Source organism: Ovis aries, chromosome 1 (assembly GCF_016772045.2).
Source record: "Ovis aries strain OAR_USU_Benz2616 breed Rambouillet chromosome 1, ARS-UI_Ramb_v3.0, whole genome shotgun sequence".
Classification (NCBI taxonomy): domain Eukaryota; kingdom Metazoa; phylum Chordata; class Mammalia; order Artiodactyla; family Bovidae; genus Ovis; species Ovis aries.
Genome location: NC_056054.1, coordinates 3,403,518 through 3,418,694, shown reverse-complemented (window position 1 = coordinate 3,418,694; position 15,177 = coordinate 3,403,518). Strand labels below are relative to the sequence as shown.

The 15,177-nt window shown below is 45.9% G+C and overlaps 1 protein-coding gene across 13 annotated transcripts in view; it reads left to right on the top strand.

The window, feature by feature from the left end:
- The window catches only part of LRRFIP1 (LRR binding FLII interacting protein 1), a 159,357-nt gene extending 154,715 nt beyond the window's left edge, over positions 1-4,642 (top strand). For all 13 annotated transcript variants that reach the window (XM_060399092.1, XM_060399079.1, XM_042244631.1 and 10 more), the window contains 3 exons: positions 369-448; positions 1,897-2,001; positions 3,786-4,642. In XM_060399092.1, the coding sequence (XP_060255075.1) occupies positions 369-448; positions 1,897-2,001; positions 3,786-3,896 (296 nt within the window). In that variant the 3' untranslated portion in view covers positions 3,897-4,642. The remainder of the gene's footprint in view (positions 1-368; positions 449-1,896; positions 2,002-3,785) is intronic.
- The last annotated feature ends 10,535 nt before the right edge of the window (positions 4,643-15,177 follow it).

The window sequence follows — 15,177 nt, the reverse complement described above, 5'->3', positions numbered from 1 at the left end:
CGACTCAATACACGAGCTTGAGCAAACTCCAGGAGACAGTGAAGGACAGGGAAGAATGGAGGGCTGCAGTCCATGAGGTCGCGAAGTCAGACACGACTTAGCGGCTGAACAACAGCAACAACAAAATGAGAAAGAGGGTTAAAGGGATAAAAGCGTGCCCAGTCTCTCTGCCTACTCCCCGTTCCCCCACCGTTTCTTTGTCTTCTTTGCTCCAGGGTGCTCTCCCTGCAGGGTGAGAGCGCCTCCTGAGTTGTGGGGCCACAGGCAAGAAGATTACGTGGTTAAGGGCTTGGTTCCCAGTAACTATTGTTTTAACATTTTAAAAGCCCCGAGAGCTTAACAAATTTTCCTTCTCTTTCAACCTTTAGGGGATGCCAACAGACAGATCAGCGACCTCAAATTTAAACTTGCAAAATCTGAGCAAGAGATAACTGCATTAGAACAAAATGTACGTGCGCACTTTTAAGCCATCACGGGCAGCCCAGCCAATGATTAACTGAAGTTTTTTATTTGCTAGAAAGAACTCACCCTTCAAAGGCTGAGGACAGAAAGAGGCAGAGAATTTTAGAACCAAAAAAGGTCCAAAGGAGGATAAACAAGGCAGCAAGTCTCTCCAAGGACATAGGGAGGAGAGGTCACTGCTAGCATCTGGGCTGTTATTGGGCCTTCCCTATGGCTCCGACTGTAAAAAGTCGGCCTGCAGTGTGGCAGACCCCGGTTGCATCCCTGGGTCAGGAAGATCCCCTAGAGAAGGGAATGGCAACCCACTCCAGTAATCTTGCCGGGAGAATCCTACAGGTGGAGGAGCCTTGTGGGCTACAGCCCATGGGGTCACAGGGTCAGACACAATCGATGCCAATCCTTCACAGGGCTTCCCTGGTAACTCAGAGGTGAAGAATCCACCTGCCAGTGCAGGAGATGTGGGTTTAATCCCAGGGTCACGACAATCCCCTGGAGAAGGAACTGGCAACCCACTCCTGTATTCTTGCCTGAGAAATCCCATGGTCAGAGAAGCCTGGTGGGCTGCAGTCCACAGGGTTGCAAGAGTCAGGCATGACTTACAGTCCTTTATAAACAGGGTTAGTTGAAGAAAGTACCTAATGTGGCTGGGGAGTTTTCTTGAAAGTTCTTTAAAAAAAAGAACTGGTTAATTACCAAACACTTGATGCAGGTGTCTCCCTGTTGCCTGGGTTTTTCCTCTTTCCCTCCCAGCCCGGGGCTCACTCTGATCTCCTGATTGGGGCACTCATACCTCTAGTGTGCTGGGCCCTGGGACAGACTGTGTCCTAACAGAAGGGAGAAATAAAAACAGGTCCTCTTGCCCCCTCCATCGGGGGTATACGTGGCTGGAACTGCTGAGAATTTTTGTAGAAACGAAAATGAGAAGCCCACCTCCAAAGCAATGTGTGTTTGGAAGCATGCCTTTGAGGGCGGCAGAATCCATCTCCAGCCCCAGATGCCACCCGAAACCGCCTCCCGTCCCCTACTCTCTGAGTCCCTTGTCTCTCTCCTCCCTTCCTGCTTCCTTACCCCACCACCTCTGGGAGAGATCGGACAGGAGCTGAGGTCCTGCCGTTGCTTTGCCAGGCTGTTCTGCAGGATCGACCCTCATCAGAGAGGGTGGTGTCCCAGGGTCAGCACGGTGGGAACTGCACTTGGGACAAGGGTCAGAGAGGAAATGAGTCCCTGATAGGCGCCAGTACTGGGTTGCTCATAAGTGTGAACAAACAGCTTGCATGGCTAGAACTTACGGGACAGCTCCACACCCTGCTGCAGTGTCTTCTTTCCTTTTATTACTTTACACCCTCGGATCACAAATATAAGCAAGCAGTCGGGGAGAGAAAACAGGCCTATCAATTTATACACGTGATTTTTTTTTTTTTCCTTTCCTTCCAGGTCATAAGGTTAGAAAGTCAAGTATCACGTTATAAACAGGCTGCTGAAAATGCTGAAAAAATAGAAGACGAACTTAAGGCTGAAAAACGGAAACTCCAAAGAGAGGTAAATTTTCTAGGCTATTTCTAGGAAAAGAATGGGTAATAATATTCTGGTTGGGAGAGCAGGGTGAGGATGTGCTGCCCGGAAGTCTGCTGCTAAACCATTCATTGTCACGTCTTCCGGGCCACTCTGAGGGGCCTTGCTCACGTCGTAAAGGAAACTGTAGTTCAGTTAGGAGCTTAGGGCCAGAATCAACCATCAGTCATTTTTCTGTCTGCAGTGACTGCAGCTATCATGCTGCCATCCTCTGGGTTCCCCTAAAGAATCTCTCATTCTGTTTTTTGCTCACGCGTGTGCTTAGTCGTTCCCACTCTTTTGCGACCCCATGGACTATAGCCCACCAGGCTCCTCTGCCCATGGGATTTCCCCTGCAAGAATACTGGAGCGGGTTGCCATTTCCTTCTCCAGGGAATCTTCCCAACCCAGGGATCAAACCCATGTCTCCTGCCTTTCCTGCATTGCAGGTGGATTCTTTGCCACTGAGCCACTGAGCCACTGAGGAAGCTCAGGATTTTTTGGCTTTTGGGTGATTTTTTGTTTCCCTCTAGCTGCTCTGCTGTTCTCTTTCCTTTGATTTTCTACATCTCACACAAATACATGTGGGTTTACTGCTATTTATTCTGCTTGAGATGTGTTGTGTTTCTTTCATCTGTGACATCTCTTTTCTAAATAAATGCTGGAAAATATTCAACCATGATCTCCTTAAGTGACTCCTCTGGCCGCGAGTCCACCTTCCTCCTGGGACTCTGATCAGAGGATACCAGACCTGCTCATGGACGCTCTGGTATATCTCTGCCCCATTTGTCATTTCCATTTCCTGTCTCCTTACTTCCCAATGTTGCAAAATGTACCGTTTTTAGAGATCTTCCAGTTCGCCTCCTTTTGTGTTCTGAAATAGACTCATCCCTGATAGTTCCTTTGTTGATCATAGCCTCATTTCATGAAAGATTTCGTGTGCAGCTGGTCTGTTTTCCACACTGATGACCAAAGCATGTTCAGTCTTTGAGGTCTGTTTCTGTTGTTTATTGCTTCTGTTGACTCAAATGGTTCGTCCCATCCTGTCTTTGGTGTCTCATGAGGTTGTCTCATGCTTGATTTGAATGTATAGGAATACTCCAGGCTCGCCTTGGGGAAATTTCCACTGAGGGGCTTGCTTCTGTGTCTGCTGGTGAAAGCCAGGGCAGGGGAGTTTCACCTGTCTCAGAACCCCACCCAGCCACCTGGAGGGTTTTGGATCAGAACCAGAACCACAGACTCTGTTCGGACGATGCGTGTCTCCACAGTCACAGGGCTGTGAACCCCCACCTTGGGGCACCCTCGCTCTGCACGCTGCCTGCTGATCCAGGCAGCTCCCTACTGACGTGGCCGCTGCTCTGTCTCCCAGGCTCTGTGGCCCTGGCTCCTGGGTACAACCATCCTGGCCTCAGGCATTCTCGCTTTGGTTTCTGGGGCAGAACCCAGAAACCCATCTGCACAGGGCTGTGGGGAGCGCCCCTTCCAGCTGGTCTGGCTCAGCTCTTGATTATGTGTGTGTTTGCCTCACCTTCTGCGAGACCACCAGGATCCCCAAGACTGTGCCATGTCTGGGTCTAGTTCCCGAGGGAGGGTCCCTAAGTTACTCATGAAGCTAGAATCTCGTGCCTTGTGTTACTTCTTAAATTAAGAAATATACATATACACACCTGTAGGTCTGTGTATATTTTCAGGATCTTGGTGGGTCTGGGTCATCGTTGTGATTTTCAGTGGGGTTGGGATCAAAGCTTGCTGACTTTCACCTTTGTTTTCAGCTTCGCTCTGCACTGGACAAAACAGAAGAGCTCGAGGTGAGCAACGGCCACTTAGTGAAGCGTCTGGAGAAGATGAAAGCCAACAGGAGTGTCCTCTTGTCCCAGCAGTGAAGGCCGGTTCTGAACAGGACACGGATGGGTGGGTGGAGAGCATGGGTGCGTCGGCTGGTCTGTTGCTGCCCAGGAGCGCTGCTTCTTCCCCTGCTTCTCAGAGAACACCCCGGGGAGCACCCTGCTTTTGCCTGGAGCCCAAGCAGCCATGAGATGCCTCTGCAGACTGAGACCTGGTCCGGGGCAGCCGCTCTGCACCTGCAGGCCGTTTAGTAAGCACACTGGGCCATGGAGCTCTGTTTCCGACAATGCAGCAGCCTCTTCACGCCGTTTAAAATGGTGATTGGAATAAAGACAAATGTGGGACTCGAGTTCTTTTTCCATGTGTCTTGCTGAACATTAAGGGGAAATGTTTCAGTGTTGGGACTTCCTTTCGTGGCAGAATCTGCAATTTGAGTGACTTTAGTAGTATCTCTTAGTCTACGCTTTTCATACACAAAACACTGTGGAACCACAAGCCATTACCAAGCAAAACTCTTTCACTAGAAACAAGTGGATGGTCTAGAAGTAAAAGTGACCTTAAGAAGACTCTTTCCAGGCAACAGTGAAGCTTTTCTAAGGGATTTTTGCATCAGTTCAATCAAAAGAATACTTTTTCCCAGGGTAATTAGGCAACAGCTTCACTGAAAAATGACAGCTTTTCATTCGCATTATTGAATCCTTATATTTGGAAAATTGAAGTTGTTAACTTCTTTTAAAGAATGTACTATTAGAGAAATTAAAAATTGAAATGTTGAAAGACTTCAGCAATGTGGTTTTTATTTTTCCCACTGAGAAAGAAGATCTTTAACTGTTTTATACTAATTTTTCTGTATATTTTGGGACACTTTTTCATTTTCTCAGCATTATCAAATCAACCCATATTTCTTTCCCTCTTTAATAAAGAAGGTGTATTCACAGTAAGTAGGAATAGAACACAATAAGAATCAACACTCTTAGAATAAAAAGTTAACTGAAGATGTTACAGACCAGAGTAGAGACAACTCTAATATCTTCAAGGACAAAAGTAGAAGTCATTTTGATACTTGCTAATTTGGGGTTATTCTTTGTACATGTTGGGTTTCAGATAATGCTGGTTTAGCAGGCCAGCCTTCAGGGTATTAGCAAGTGCAAACCAAGATAATATCATCCGTATGTATCCCTAGTGTTGACAGTTGGAGAGGGCTGAGGTAGGAGACACAAGTTGTGTATATAATTAAGAAAACATTCTGAACAGGGTGCTAGAGGTCTGGGGTACACAAGGCTGCATTTCACTGGGTAAGAGAAATTTGGTCTCCTTGTGCCGAGAATATTTTACAGTGCTATCTGCATGAAATATTCAAATAAACACATTGAGGTATTATAGGAGTACATAGAAGAAATCATTTGAGCAGAATCAATCTATTGACACCAAGCAGATGTGCTAATGTGTAGTAACAGAAGTGACCCCCACGCCTGAGGTGCACACACAGCACAACGGTAAGATCTCGCCTGATGAAACAGGGAAAGCGAAATGTGGTCAAGACAGGAAGTCAAAGAGGAAGGCCAAGGAGTTCTGTTTAGGCCTCATCAATTTTGAGAAGCTACAGAAACGTAAAAACAGCTGTGTGATGGAGGAGTGAGTACTTCCTGACCACTCAGCCTTCAACAATCCCCATTCCCTTTCCTGACTCATTTTTCTCAACTTACTGTCTAAGAAACAAGATATCTCATTTTATTTACCATCTCTCACTGGCCTTCCCTTGTGGCTCAGCTGGTAAAGAATCTGCCTGCAATACAGGAGACCTGGGTTTGATCCCTGGGTTGGGAAGATCCTCTGAAGAAGGGAAAGGCTACCCACTCCAGTATTCTGGCCCGGAGGATTCCATGGACTGTATAGTCCACAGAACCGCAAAGAGTTGGACACGACTGAGCAACTTTCACTTTTACTTTCATCCCCCACTGGAATGTAAGCTCCAGGATGGCAGGGAACTGTGTGGAACTCAGGAAAGAGACCTGGGTGAAGGTATAGATTTAGGAGTCATCAGCAGGGAGGGGATTTTTCAAATCTTGGGACTAGCCCAGTTGTTGTTCAGTTGCTAAGTCATATCCAACTCCTTGCAACCCCATGGACTGCAGCACTCCAGACTTCCCCATCCTTCACTATCTCCCGGAGTTCGCTCAAACTTGTAGACTGAGTCGATGATACTATCCAACCATCTCCTCCTCTCTTACCCCTTCTCCTCTCACCCTCAATCTGTCCCAGCATCAGGATCTTTTCCAGTGAGTCGACTCTTCAAATCAGGTGACCAAAGTATTGGAGCTTCAACTTCAGTATCAGTCCTTCCAATGAATATTCAAGGTTGATTTCCTTTAGGACTGACTGGTTTGATCTCCTTGCAGTCCAAGGGACTCTCAAGACTCTTCTCCAGCACCACAATCCAAAAGCATCAATTCTTCGGTGCTCAGCCTTCTTCACGGACGTGCCTCGGGAAAGAGTGTAAATAATTAGAGGGAACAATCTGATGGGCATTGAGTGGAGGAGAAGGGGCCAGCAGAGTGCACCGAGGAGGATCACCAAAGGGTTACTTACTGAAGAGATTACAAAAGGCAATAAACAGAGTCTAGAAATACAAAACCTAGTTCACCCTGCAAAGCCAAGTCTTCTGATATAAACTGAATTCCTTGTCCCCCTCCACTTCCAGTTCCACCCGCACACTTCTCTTCCCCAGGTTCTAATCACTGCAACGGCACCATTATCCAGGCCACCACTCTAGTCAGAAACCCAAGTGTCATTTTTGATCCCTGCTTCTTCCTCACCCATCTCCACGCTCATCTCAGACACACAGCTCTATCAATTCTGCTTATAAAGTTTGTCACAAGTCCATCCTTTTCCCGTCTGGACCAAGCTATTCCTCTGGGCCAAGCCATTGTCACAGGCAGCCTACCCTTTCCCGGGTCCCTGCTCCAGTCTTCCTGACACTTCCAATCTATTAGGCTAAAATTTTTTAAAAGTCTGATTATGTCACCACCTCCACCACATCTAGAATCATATTTAGTCTTTGCAATCATCCACTGAGGTGGGTTCTCTTGCTGCCTCCATTTTGTAAATAAGAGCACCAAGGCACAGAAAAATCAGGTACCTTCCTTAAAGGGACACAACAAGGAAATGGAGGGCCCTGGATTAGAAGTAGACTCCAGCCCCTCCCCTTAACCATTCTGCTCCGCCGTGAGATCAAGGCTAGTTCAGCACCAGGGGTCCAATGCTCAGAAGTGTCTGCTGCACAGCATTCAACAAATGGTAGCACATGTTGCTTCTTCATTATTCTGACTACAACTATTCCTTTAAGTCATGTTTCCCGAGCCATAACCACTCATTCCTGGGAATGTTAGCAAGGGCTCCAAATGCAGAGACTTCTATAAATAAATATTCCTTAGTAACAGTAATAACAGTCAAAGAGTTTGCTTGTCGAGGAGCATTTACTTGTGAATGTCATTGGGAGTTCTTAAATGAGAAATGGACAAGGTGCAGTTTCCCAAACTGTTTGATCATGGAACCCTGCTTTTTTCAGAACCTTCTGGGACAAGGACTCCACGGAGCACAATTTCGAAAGGACTGCTGTAGCTACAAGACCAGGCACAAGCGTATGGGTTCCTTGCCTGAGTCCTCTCCTCCAAGCCTGCCTCCAGATGCAGCCCAGCACCCCTTTCCACGATGTTCTTCAATATCTTGACCCTGCACAGTCCGGAGAGCAAGATTCCATGCTTTTATCTTTACAGAAGGCCTTTGAAGTTGCAAATTTGGGTGTTTGAGGCTCATTTCTGCTTGAGGGGACCAACCTAGACCGTCTCCAGGTGTTCTTCAAGTGTGGTCACCACATTATGAGCCCATCAGCAAAACCATAGCTTAATTCATCAAACCGCTCACTCCTCACCATCTTATTCATAGAATTTTCTTGCTCCGCTAGTCTTCTTTCTTTCAGAGTCCTATGCTTAGTCACTCCGTTGTGTCCAACTCTTTGTGGCACCATGGACTGTATGTTCCCAGCCTCCTCTGAACATGGAATTTTCCAGGCAAGATTACTGGAGTGGGTTGCCATTCCCTACTCCAGGGGATCTTCCCCAGGGATCAACTCTCATCTCACTGGTGGGCAGATTCTTTACCACTAGCACCATCTAGGAAGCCTAAAGGCCAGTTATCCAAATTTATGAAGATAGATAATTTTCCCCACTTTTAAAAGATTAACAAGACTGTTTCTAATCATTAATGAAAATAATATTCTCATTATGTTACAAACTTTGATCACAACCTTCATAATGCTTTTGACTACTCATTACAGTGCTTATGAGAACAGGGGACAGAACAGAGAATACAATTTCATGGCCTACTATCTGCTACAGTTCAATCTTATGTATCAGTATAGATGGAAAATTGTAAGTAAAACTTTAAAGTCAGATTCTGCAACATAGTAAAAGACTATTCAACAAACAGAGTTTATAGATGGCTTAATATTAGAAAAGCTAATACTTTTCTAGCATTACACAGATTCCCGTGTAATGACTCAGTTGATAAAGAATCTGCCTGAAATGTGGGAAACCTGGGTTCAATCCCTGGGTTAGGAAGATTCCTTGGAGAAGGGAACGGCTACCCACTCCAGTATTCTGGCCTGGAGAATCCCGTGGATTGTATAGTTGATGGGGTCGTAAAGAGTTGGACATGATTGAGTGACTTTCACTTTCACTTCAATATTACAAAAGCTAATACTAGATCAATTATGAAAAAACATTTGATCTCTCATTAGATCCTTTGAAGATTTCTAATGACAAATTCTTAGACTGAGGAATAGGATAATTCCTCAGCATCATTAAAAATACCATTTCAAACAGTTAACATCACATTCTATAGTAAAACCACAATTAGAAGCATTTTCATTTAACGGAAGAAAACAAAGATGCTTAGTCAGCAATGTTTAGGCGATACAGTAAAACATGAAGCACTAATAAGGTACATATATTGGAAAAGAGGTAAAATATTATTTGTCCTCAGTTGCAAAACTATAGAATTTAATGAGTAGTTGTTGTTCAATCACCCAGGCATGTCCAACTCTTTGGGATCCCATGGACTGCAGCACACCAGGCTTCCCTGTCCTTCACCATCTCCTGGAGTTTGCTCAAATTCATGTCCATTGAGTCAGTGATGCCATCCAACCATCTCATCTCATCTTCTGTCATCCCCTTCTCCTGCCTTCAATTTTTCCCAGCATCAGGGTCTTTTCAAATGAGTCAGTTCTTCGAATCAGGTGGCAAAAGTATTGGAACTTCAGCTTCAGCATCAGTCCTTCCAATGAATATTCAGGACTGATTTCCTTTAGGATTGACTGGTTGGATCTCCTTGCAGTCCAAGGGACTCTCAAGAGTCTTCTGCAACACCACAGTTCAAAAGCATCAATTCTTTGGTGCTCAGCCTTCTTTATGGTCCAACTCTCACGTCCATACGTGACTACTGACAAAACCATAGCTTTGACTAGACAGACATTTGTCACCAAAGTAATGTCTCTGCTTTTTAATATGCTGTCTACATTTGTCAGTTTTTTGTTCAAAGAGCAAGCATCTTTTAATTTCATGGCTGCAGTCACCATTTGCAGTGATTTTGGAGCCCAAGAAAATTAAGTTCTTTAAAATATTGATATGTTATGCATGCACAGAAATCAATAGCTTTCCTATATATCACCACTGACTAGTTAGATTTAGATAATTTCATTGGGGATCTCATTCATAATAGTGAAAAGTAACTCTCCCCACAACAAAACAGTAATAGCCTTAAAAATATAAGGACCTATATTAAGGAAATCTGTGTGTGTGTGTGTGTGTGTGTGTGTGTGTGTGTGTGTGTGTGTGTGCGCGTGCGCGCTCAGTCGTGTCCAGCTCTTTTCAACCCCATAGACTGTAGCCTGTTGGTTCCTCTGTCCATGAAATTTTCCAGGCAAGAATACTGGAGTGGGTTGCCATTTCCTACTCCAGGGAATCTTCCAACCCAGAGACTAAATTCATGTCTCCTGCATCTCCTGCATTGGCAGGAGGATTCTTTGCCATGGCACCACCTGGGAAGCCCACAGAAATCTATACATTCTGCTCAGAAATGTAAGACATGAAAAACTACAAAGATGTACAGTAAGAATAAATATCATAAAGATGTAACTTTCTCCTTAATTTATAGATTTAACATGTTTCTTATGAAAATCACTTTGAGTTTTTGGGAGGTACTCTCACAAAATATGGCATCCCACTCCAGTGTTCTTGCCTAGAGAATCCCAGGGACAGGGGAGCCTGGTGGGCTGCTGTCGATGGGGTCGCACAGTCAGACACGACTGAAGCGACTTAGCAGCAGCGCAGCTCACAAAATTATTCTAATTGTCATCTGTCATACTGCAAACCTAGATAATTTTAATAAAAGACAGTTTGGGGCAGTGAGTAGCCTATGCCAGGTGTTATGGATACAAAAGTGAAATGACAGACAGGTCCCTGGACAGCCAATCTAACTCACAAGGGCACACACTGTTTTTCTCTGCCATATTTTCCCACTGCACTTCCTGAGAATTCCCAGAGTGTGGCTTCCATGCCATTAAAGGAACTCTACAAATTAGCCCCACTCTTGTGTGTCTCCGTCTACTCCACACATTTCAGCTCCCAGTGACTTCTCTCTGGTATCGGCTAGACTGTATGGTCCTTCAGACAAACTGCCTTAAGTTTTGTACTACTTGGCCTGCCAGATACACAGTGAGACCTCAGCAGGTGTTTGTGGAATAAGAAAAAAAAAAATGTTAGCAGCTCCTGAATAGAGAGATAAATATGCATAAGGACAGGAAAGTCCACATGGGAAAAGATTCCAATTATAGCTTTCTATGTAGCACTCCGGAAAAACAGTCAAAGGGAGGCTCCAAGAGAAGCAGGATTACAAGGCATTTCTATTCTCTTCTTTACATTTTTCTGCATTAAATTCATGCAACTTCAATAAGTTTAAGTGTTTCAGTTATAAGAAATAAAGGAAATGTTAAAGTAATCAAATCATAAAAGGCAAGTAAAAACTATTCTGCAAATACCATTATCTGTACTTGGAATGGGGTAAAATCACTACATTAAATCACAAACGGATTGACAAATTTCATTAAAATGTAACACTTCACATCAAAATTATGGAAGCCCCAAATTGATTATGTAAGAATTGCCTGACAGGAAAGGCACTGCTGCAGGCTACACACACAGACACCAGAAACTACTAGGAGCAAGAATCCCGCTGCCCCAAGGCTAGGGGAATATCTGGAGATGGCATCAAAAAACTGATTTTAATGAAATCTATGTGGGGGGTGGGGGGTGGGGGGCGGTGCGTACAGTCCTGTCTGACTCTTTGCGACCCCACGGACTGTAGCCCGCCAGGCTTCTCTGTCCATGAAATTTTCCAGGCAACAATACTGGAGTGGGTTGCCATTTCCTCCTCCAAGGGATCTTCCTGACCCAGGGACCCAAGCCACCTCTTTGGCGTCTCCTGCATAAGCGGGCAGATTCTTTACCACTAGCGCCACCCGGGAAGCCATTGCAACATCAAACAATTTTAAATGAAATGATTTAACCAAAAGTCAAAATCAACACACACAAAATGATGGGAAAATGCTCATTTTAAAGACAGGGTAACGATCCCTTGAGGAGCCATATTAGAGCTGGAGGCAAAAGGAAAAATTAGGAGTACTGATGTGGCTATTTCGTCCAATTTGGATTTTTCATTACGTTTGATTTCCTTAAACGACGCGTTAAAATATCATTTATCTTGATTATTGAGGGTTTTGATGCCCCCCCCTAAATTTTGAGCCCGAGGCCAAGTAAATGCCTCATTCTCTCACCCCAACCCTGTTCCTGCTAATAAAGACAGCCCGTGGGAGAACAGGTTGAGTTAGACACTAAAGGACAGGGGTCGGTGGGGACAGCTGCCCGAGGAGGGCGGTCAGGCGTGACTGTCCCGATTCTGTAGGCGCGCGACTCGGACAGTACCGAGCCCAAACCAGAGACGGCCGTGAGGCCTATGCGCGAGGGTGTGGCGCCACCCAGCTCTTTCCCCCGGTGGCTTTGCACAGCCGCGCCGTGCACACGAAAGTCAAGGGTCACGGGCTACAGAGCAGTTAAGGTTCCGCTGGGCGTCGCTGCGAGCTGAGCCCGCAGCCGCACCTCTTCTCCCGCCGCCAGCCAGCGCACCATCACCCCGTTCCCGCCTTCCTGCCCGCGCGCCCGGCCAATCATGGCGCCGCCCCTGTGCACGCTGACCAATGGGAGCGCCCCACCAGGAGGCGGGCTGGAGCAGCCGGCCGTTACCCGACCGGCCCCGCGGCTGCACGCGAAGCGCCACTTGCTCTGAAGCGGCGCTCGCGACTGGAGGCTCTACGCGTGGCGGCGACAACAGCGCGGTTCTGAGGTGCGACGGGCGTGGACGCCGCGGGTTGCTGCGGCTGGCCAGAGCGGAGGCCCGGGCTTGAACAGACGGGGAGGCGAAGCCTAGTTGAGGCGGGTCCCCGCCGAGGGTGCGTCCCCGCCCAGGGTTGCGCGGTGTGAGGGGCGGGCCCCGAGGGGAAGCGGCTGGGGTCCGGGGGTGCTGCCGTGGTCCGCGGGGTTTGCGAGTCCGTCGGATGGCCTTGGAGTTCTAGAATCACCCAATTTTGTACCTTTGCATTCGGTTCCAAGTGAGTCCCCCAACCTCACTTCGCAGGCCCCGAGACGGCGTCTTGCGCTCCCAAAGCTCTTTTAGAGCCGAGTGGAGGGGCTGGACGCTGATTTCTCTGGAAAAAGGTGAAAATTCACTCGTGTGTTTATCGTTGTGACAAACACGAGCAGGGTCTCTAGAGCGGGCGGACAGGGTACGGCGGCAAGCGAGACACTGTCCAGAGCGAGAGGTGGACGCTGGACGTTAATTAGTGTCCGAAATACGGGGGTTGGACGGCAAAAGCGTGGGGGTGTTGTCCAGACTGACAAAAGTACCTGATGCTGTGTGAAGGGCCAGGAAAATTTCCCTAAGAAACGGTTACTGGGAGTGAGATCGGAAGGTTGAGCAAGAATTGTAGGTGGTTGGGGCCGGGGCACAGCAGAAGAACGCGCTTGGCGCAGCCTGTGTAAGGAAGTGTGTGTTTGTGTGAAACCCACAAGTGCCAAGGTGAAAGCGCTTGGCGCAGCCTGTGTGAGGAAGTGTGTGTGTAACCCACAAGTGCCAAGGTGAATGCGGGGCCCAGGCCCGTAGAGGGGCGTAGAAGGTACTGAGATTTCAATCGCTCTCTCCAAGGAATGATGCCAGTCTGTTGCTTGGCTTTAAGTAGGAGGGTGAACTGATCGGATCTGCATTTAGGAAAGATTATTCTGGCCGGGTAGAGGTTGTTGCCCAGATCCATGTTAAGAATCAGCAGTCCCTGGACTAAAAGGTGTCAGGCTCTGGTAGGTCACTGACAGGACCTGGTATGGATGAGGGAAGTATCAAAGGAGAGCAATTGCTGGTTTGGTTCTGGGACTGAAAACACAGGAAGGAGGGAATGGTTTGGTAAATGAGAGCTGGGAGAGCAGAATAAAAAGGACTATATGCCTAGGAGTGGAATTGTTGGATCATGTAGTTATTCTTTTTTTTTTTTTTTTAAAGAACTGCCAGATTGTTTTCCAAAATGGCTGTACCATTTTACATTCTCACCAGCAATGTAAGAGGGTTCAGTTTCTCCATTTCTTTGCCTGTGTGTGTGCACGCACAGGCTCAGTTACTCAGTTCTGTCCACTCTTGTATCCCATGGACTGTAGCCCGCCAGGCTCTTCTGTCCATGGGATTCTCCAGGCAAGAATACTGGAGTGGGTTGCCATTTCCTTCTCCAGGGGATCTTCCTGACCCAGGGATCAAACCTGCCTTGGATTGGCAGGTGGATTCTTTACCACTGAGCCATCTGAGAAGCCCCATTCCTTGCCAATACTTAACTCTCTCTCTCTCTCTGTTTTTTAATAGCCATCCTAGTAGGTGTAAAGTGTTATCTCATTGTGGTTTTGATTTTCCTTTCCCTAATGCATGGTGGTGGCTCAGCCTGTAAAGAATCTGCCTGCAATGCAGGAAACACAGGTTTGATCCCTGGGTTAGGAAGATCCCCTGGAGAAGGAAATGGCAACCCACTCCAGTATTCTTGCCTGAAGAATCCCATGAAGAGAGGAGCCTGGTGGGCTACAGTCCAGGGGGTTGCAAAGAGTCAGACACGACTGAGTTACTAACACTTTTACTTCAATGCATGGTGATAGATTGAGCATGCTTTCATAAATTTATTAACCACTTGTAAATCTTTGGAGAAATGTTTATTCACATCCTCTAATCATTCTGAAAATTGGGTCATGTGTCTTTTAGTTAGACCTGTAAGAGTTGTTTATATATTCTGGATGATAGACCCATATCATATGTATGATTTACAAGTGTTTTTGTCATACTAGAATTTTTCCTTTTTTCAAAGTTCTTGAACTTGGATGTCTGTTAACATTTAAGAATGAAACAAAACATTGAACGTAGAGCTGAGTGCAGAATCAGATGTGAATGAGAATCCAGCTTGTAAAGACAGTAAAGAGATTTGCAAAATAAGTATGTTCTTCTTGATAATTTAACATACTTTTTTTTAATTTAAAATGTTACTTATATTAAGTAGAGGGCTTCCCAGGTGATGATAGTGGTAAAGACCCTGCCTGCCAATGCAGGAGACATAGACGTAAGAGTCGTGGGATCGATTCCTGGATAGGGAGGATTCCCTGGAGGAGGAAATGGCAACCCACACCAGTATTCTTGCCTGGAGAATCCCATGGACAGAGGAGCCAGGTGGGCCACAGTCCATAGGGTCTCAGAGTCAGATACCACTGAAGCAACTGAGCACACACTATATTAAGTAGTGGGTTGTTTATGAATAAATTTTAAGTATTTGAAATTTTGAAAGTTTTTGTTTTACTCTACAATATGATAAGTGTTAATAAATATTACCCACATAAACAAATACTCCTTGGGATTCTCAATACTTTTTAATAATGTGAACAATTCCTGAGAATGCAAAGTAGGAAAAGAAATCACTTTTCTTATTTAATGTTAATTATTTTGATAAACTGGCTTTATTTACATCTACTCTTTATTTTAAATATTTACCTGGCATTCTTAGAGTAGAGTCTTTACTGACTTAATTAAAATCCCTTAAGCCAGGAATTATAAACTTTCTGCTTTTAAATGTAATATAGACGTCCACAAATCCTTTAATTATATGTGTTGTGTATGTATGTGCATTTTCTC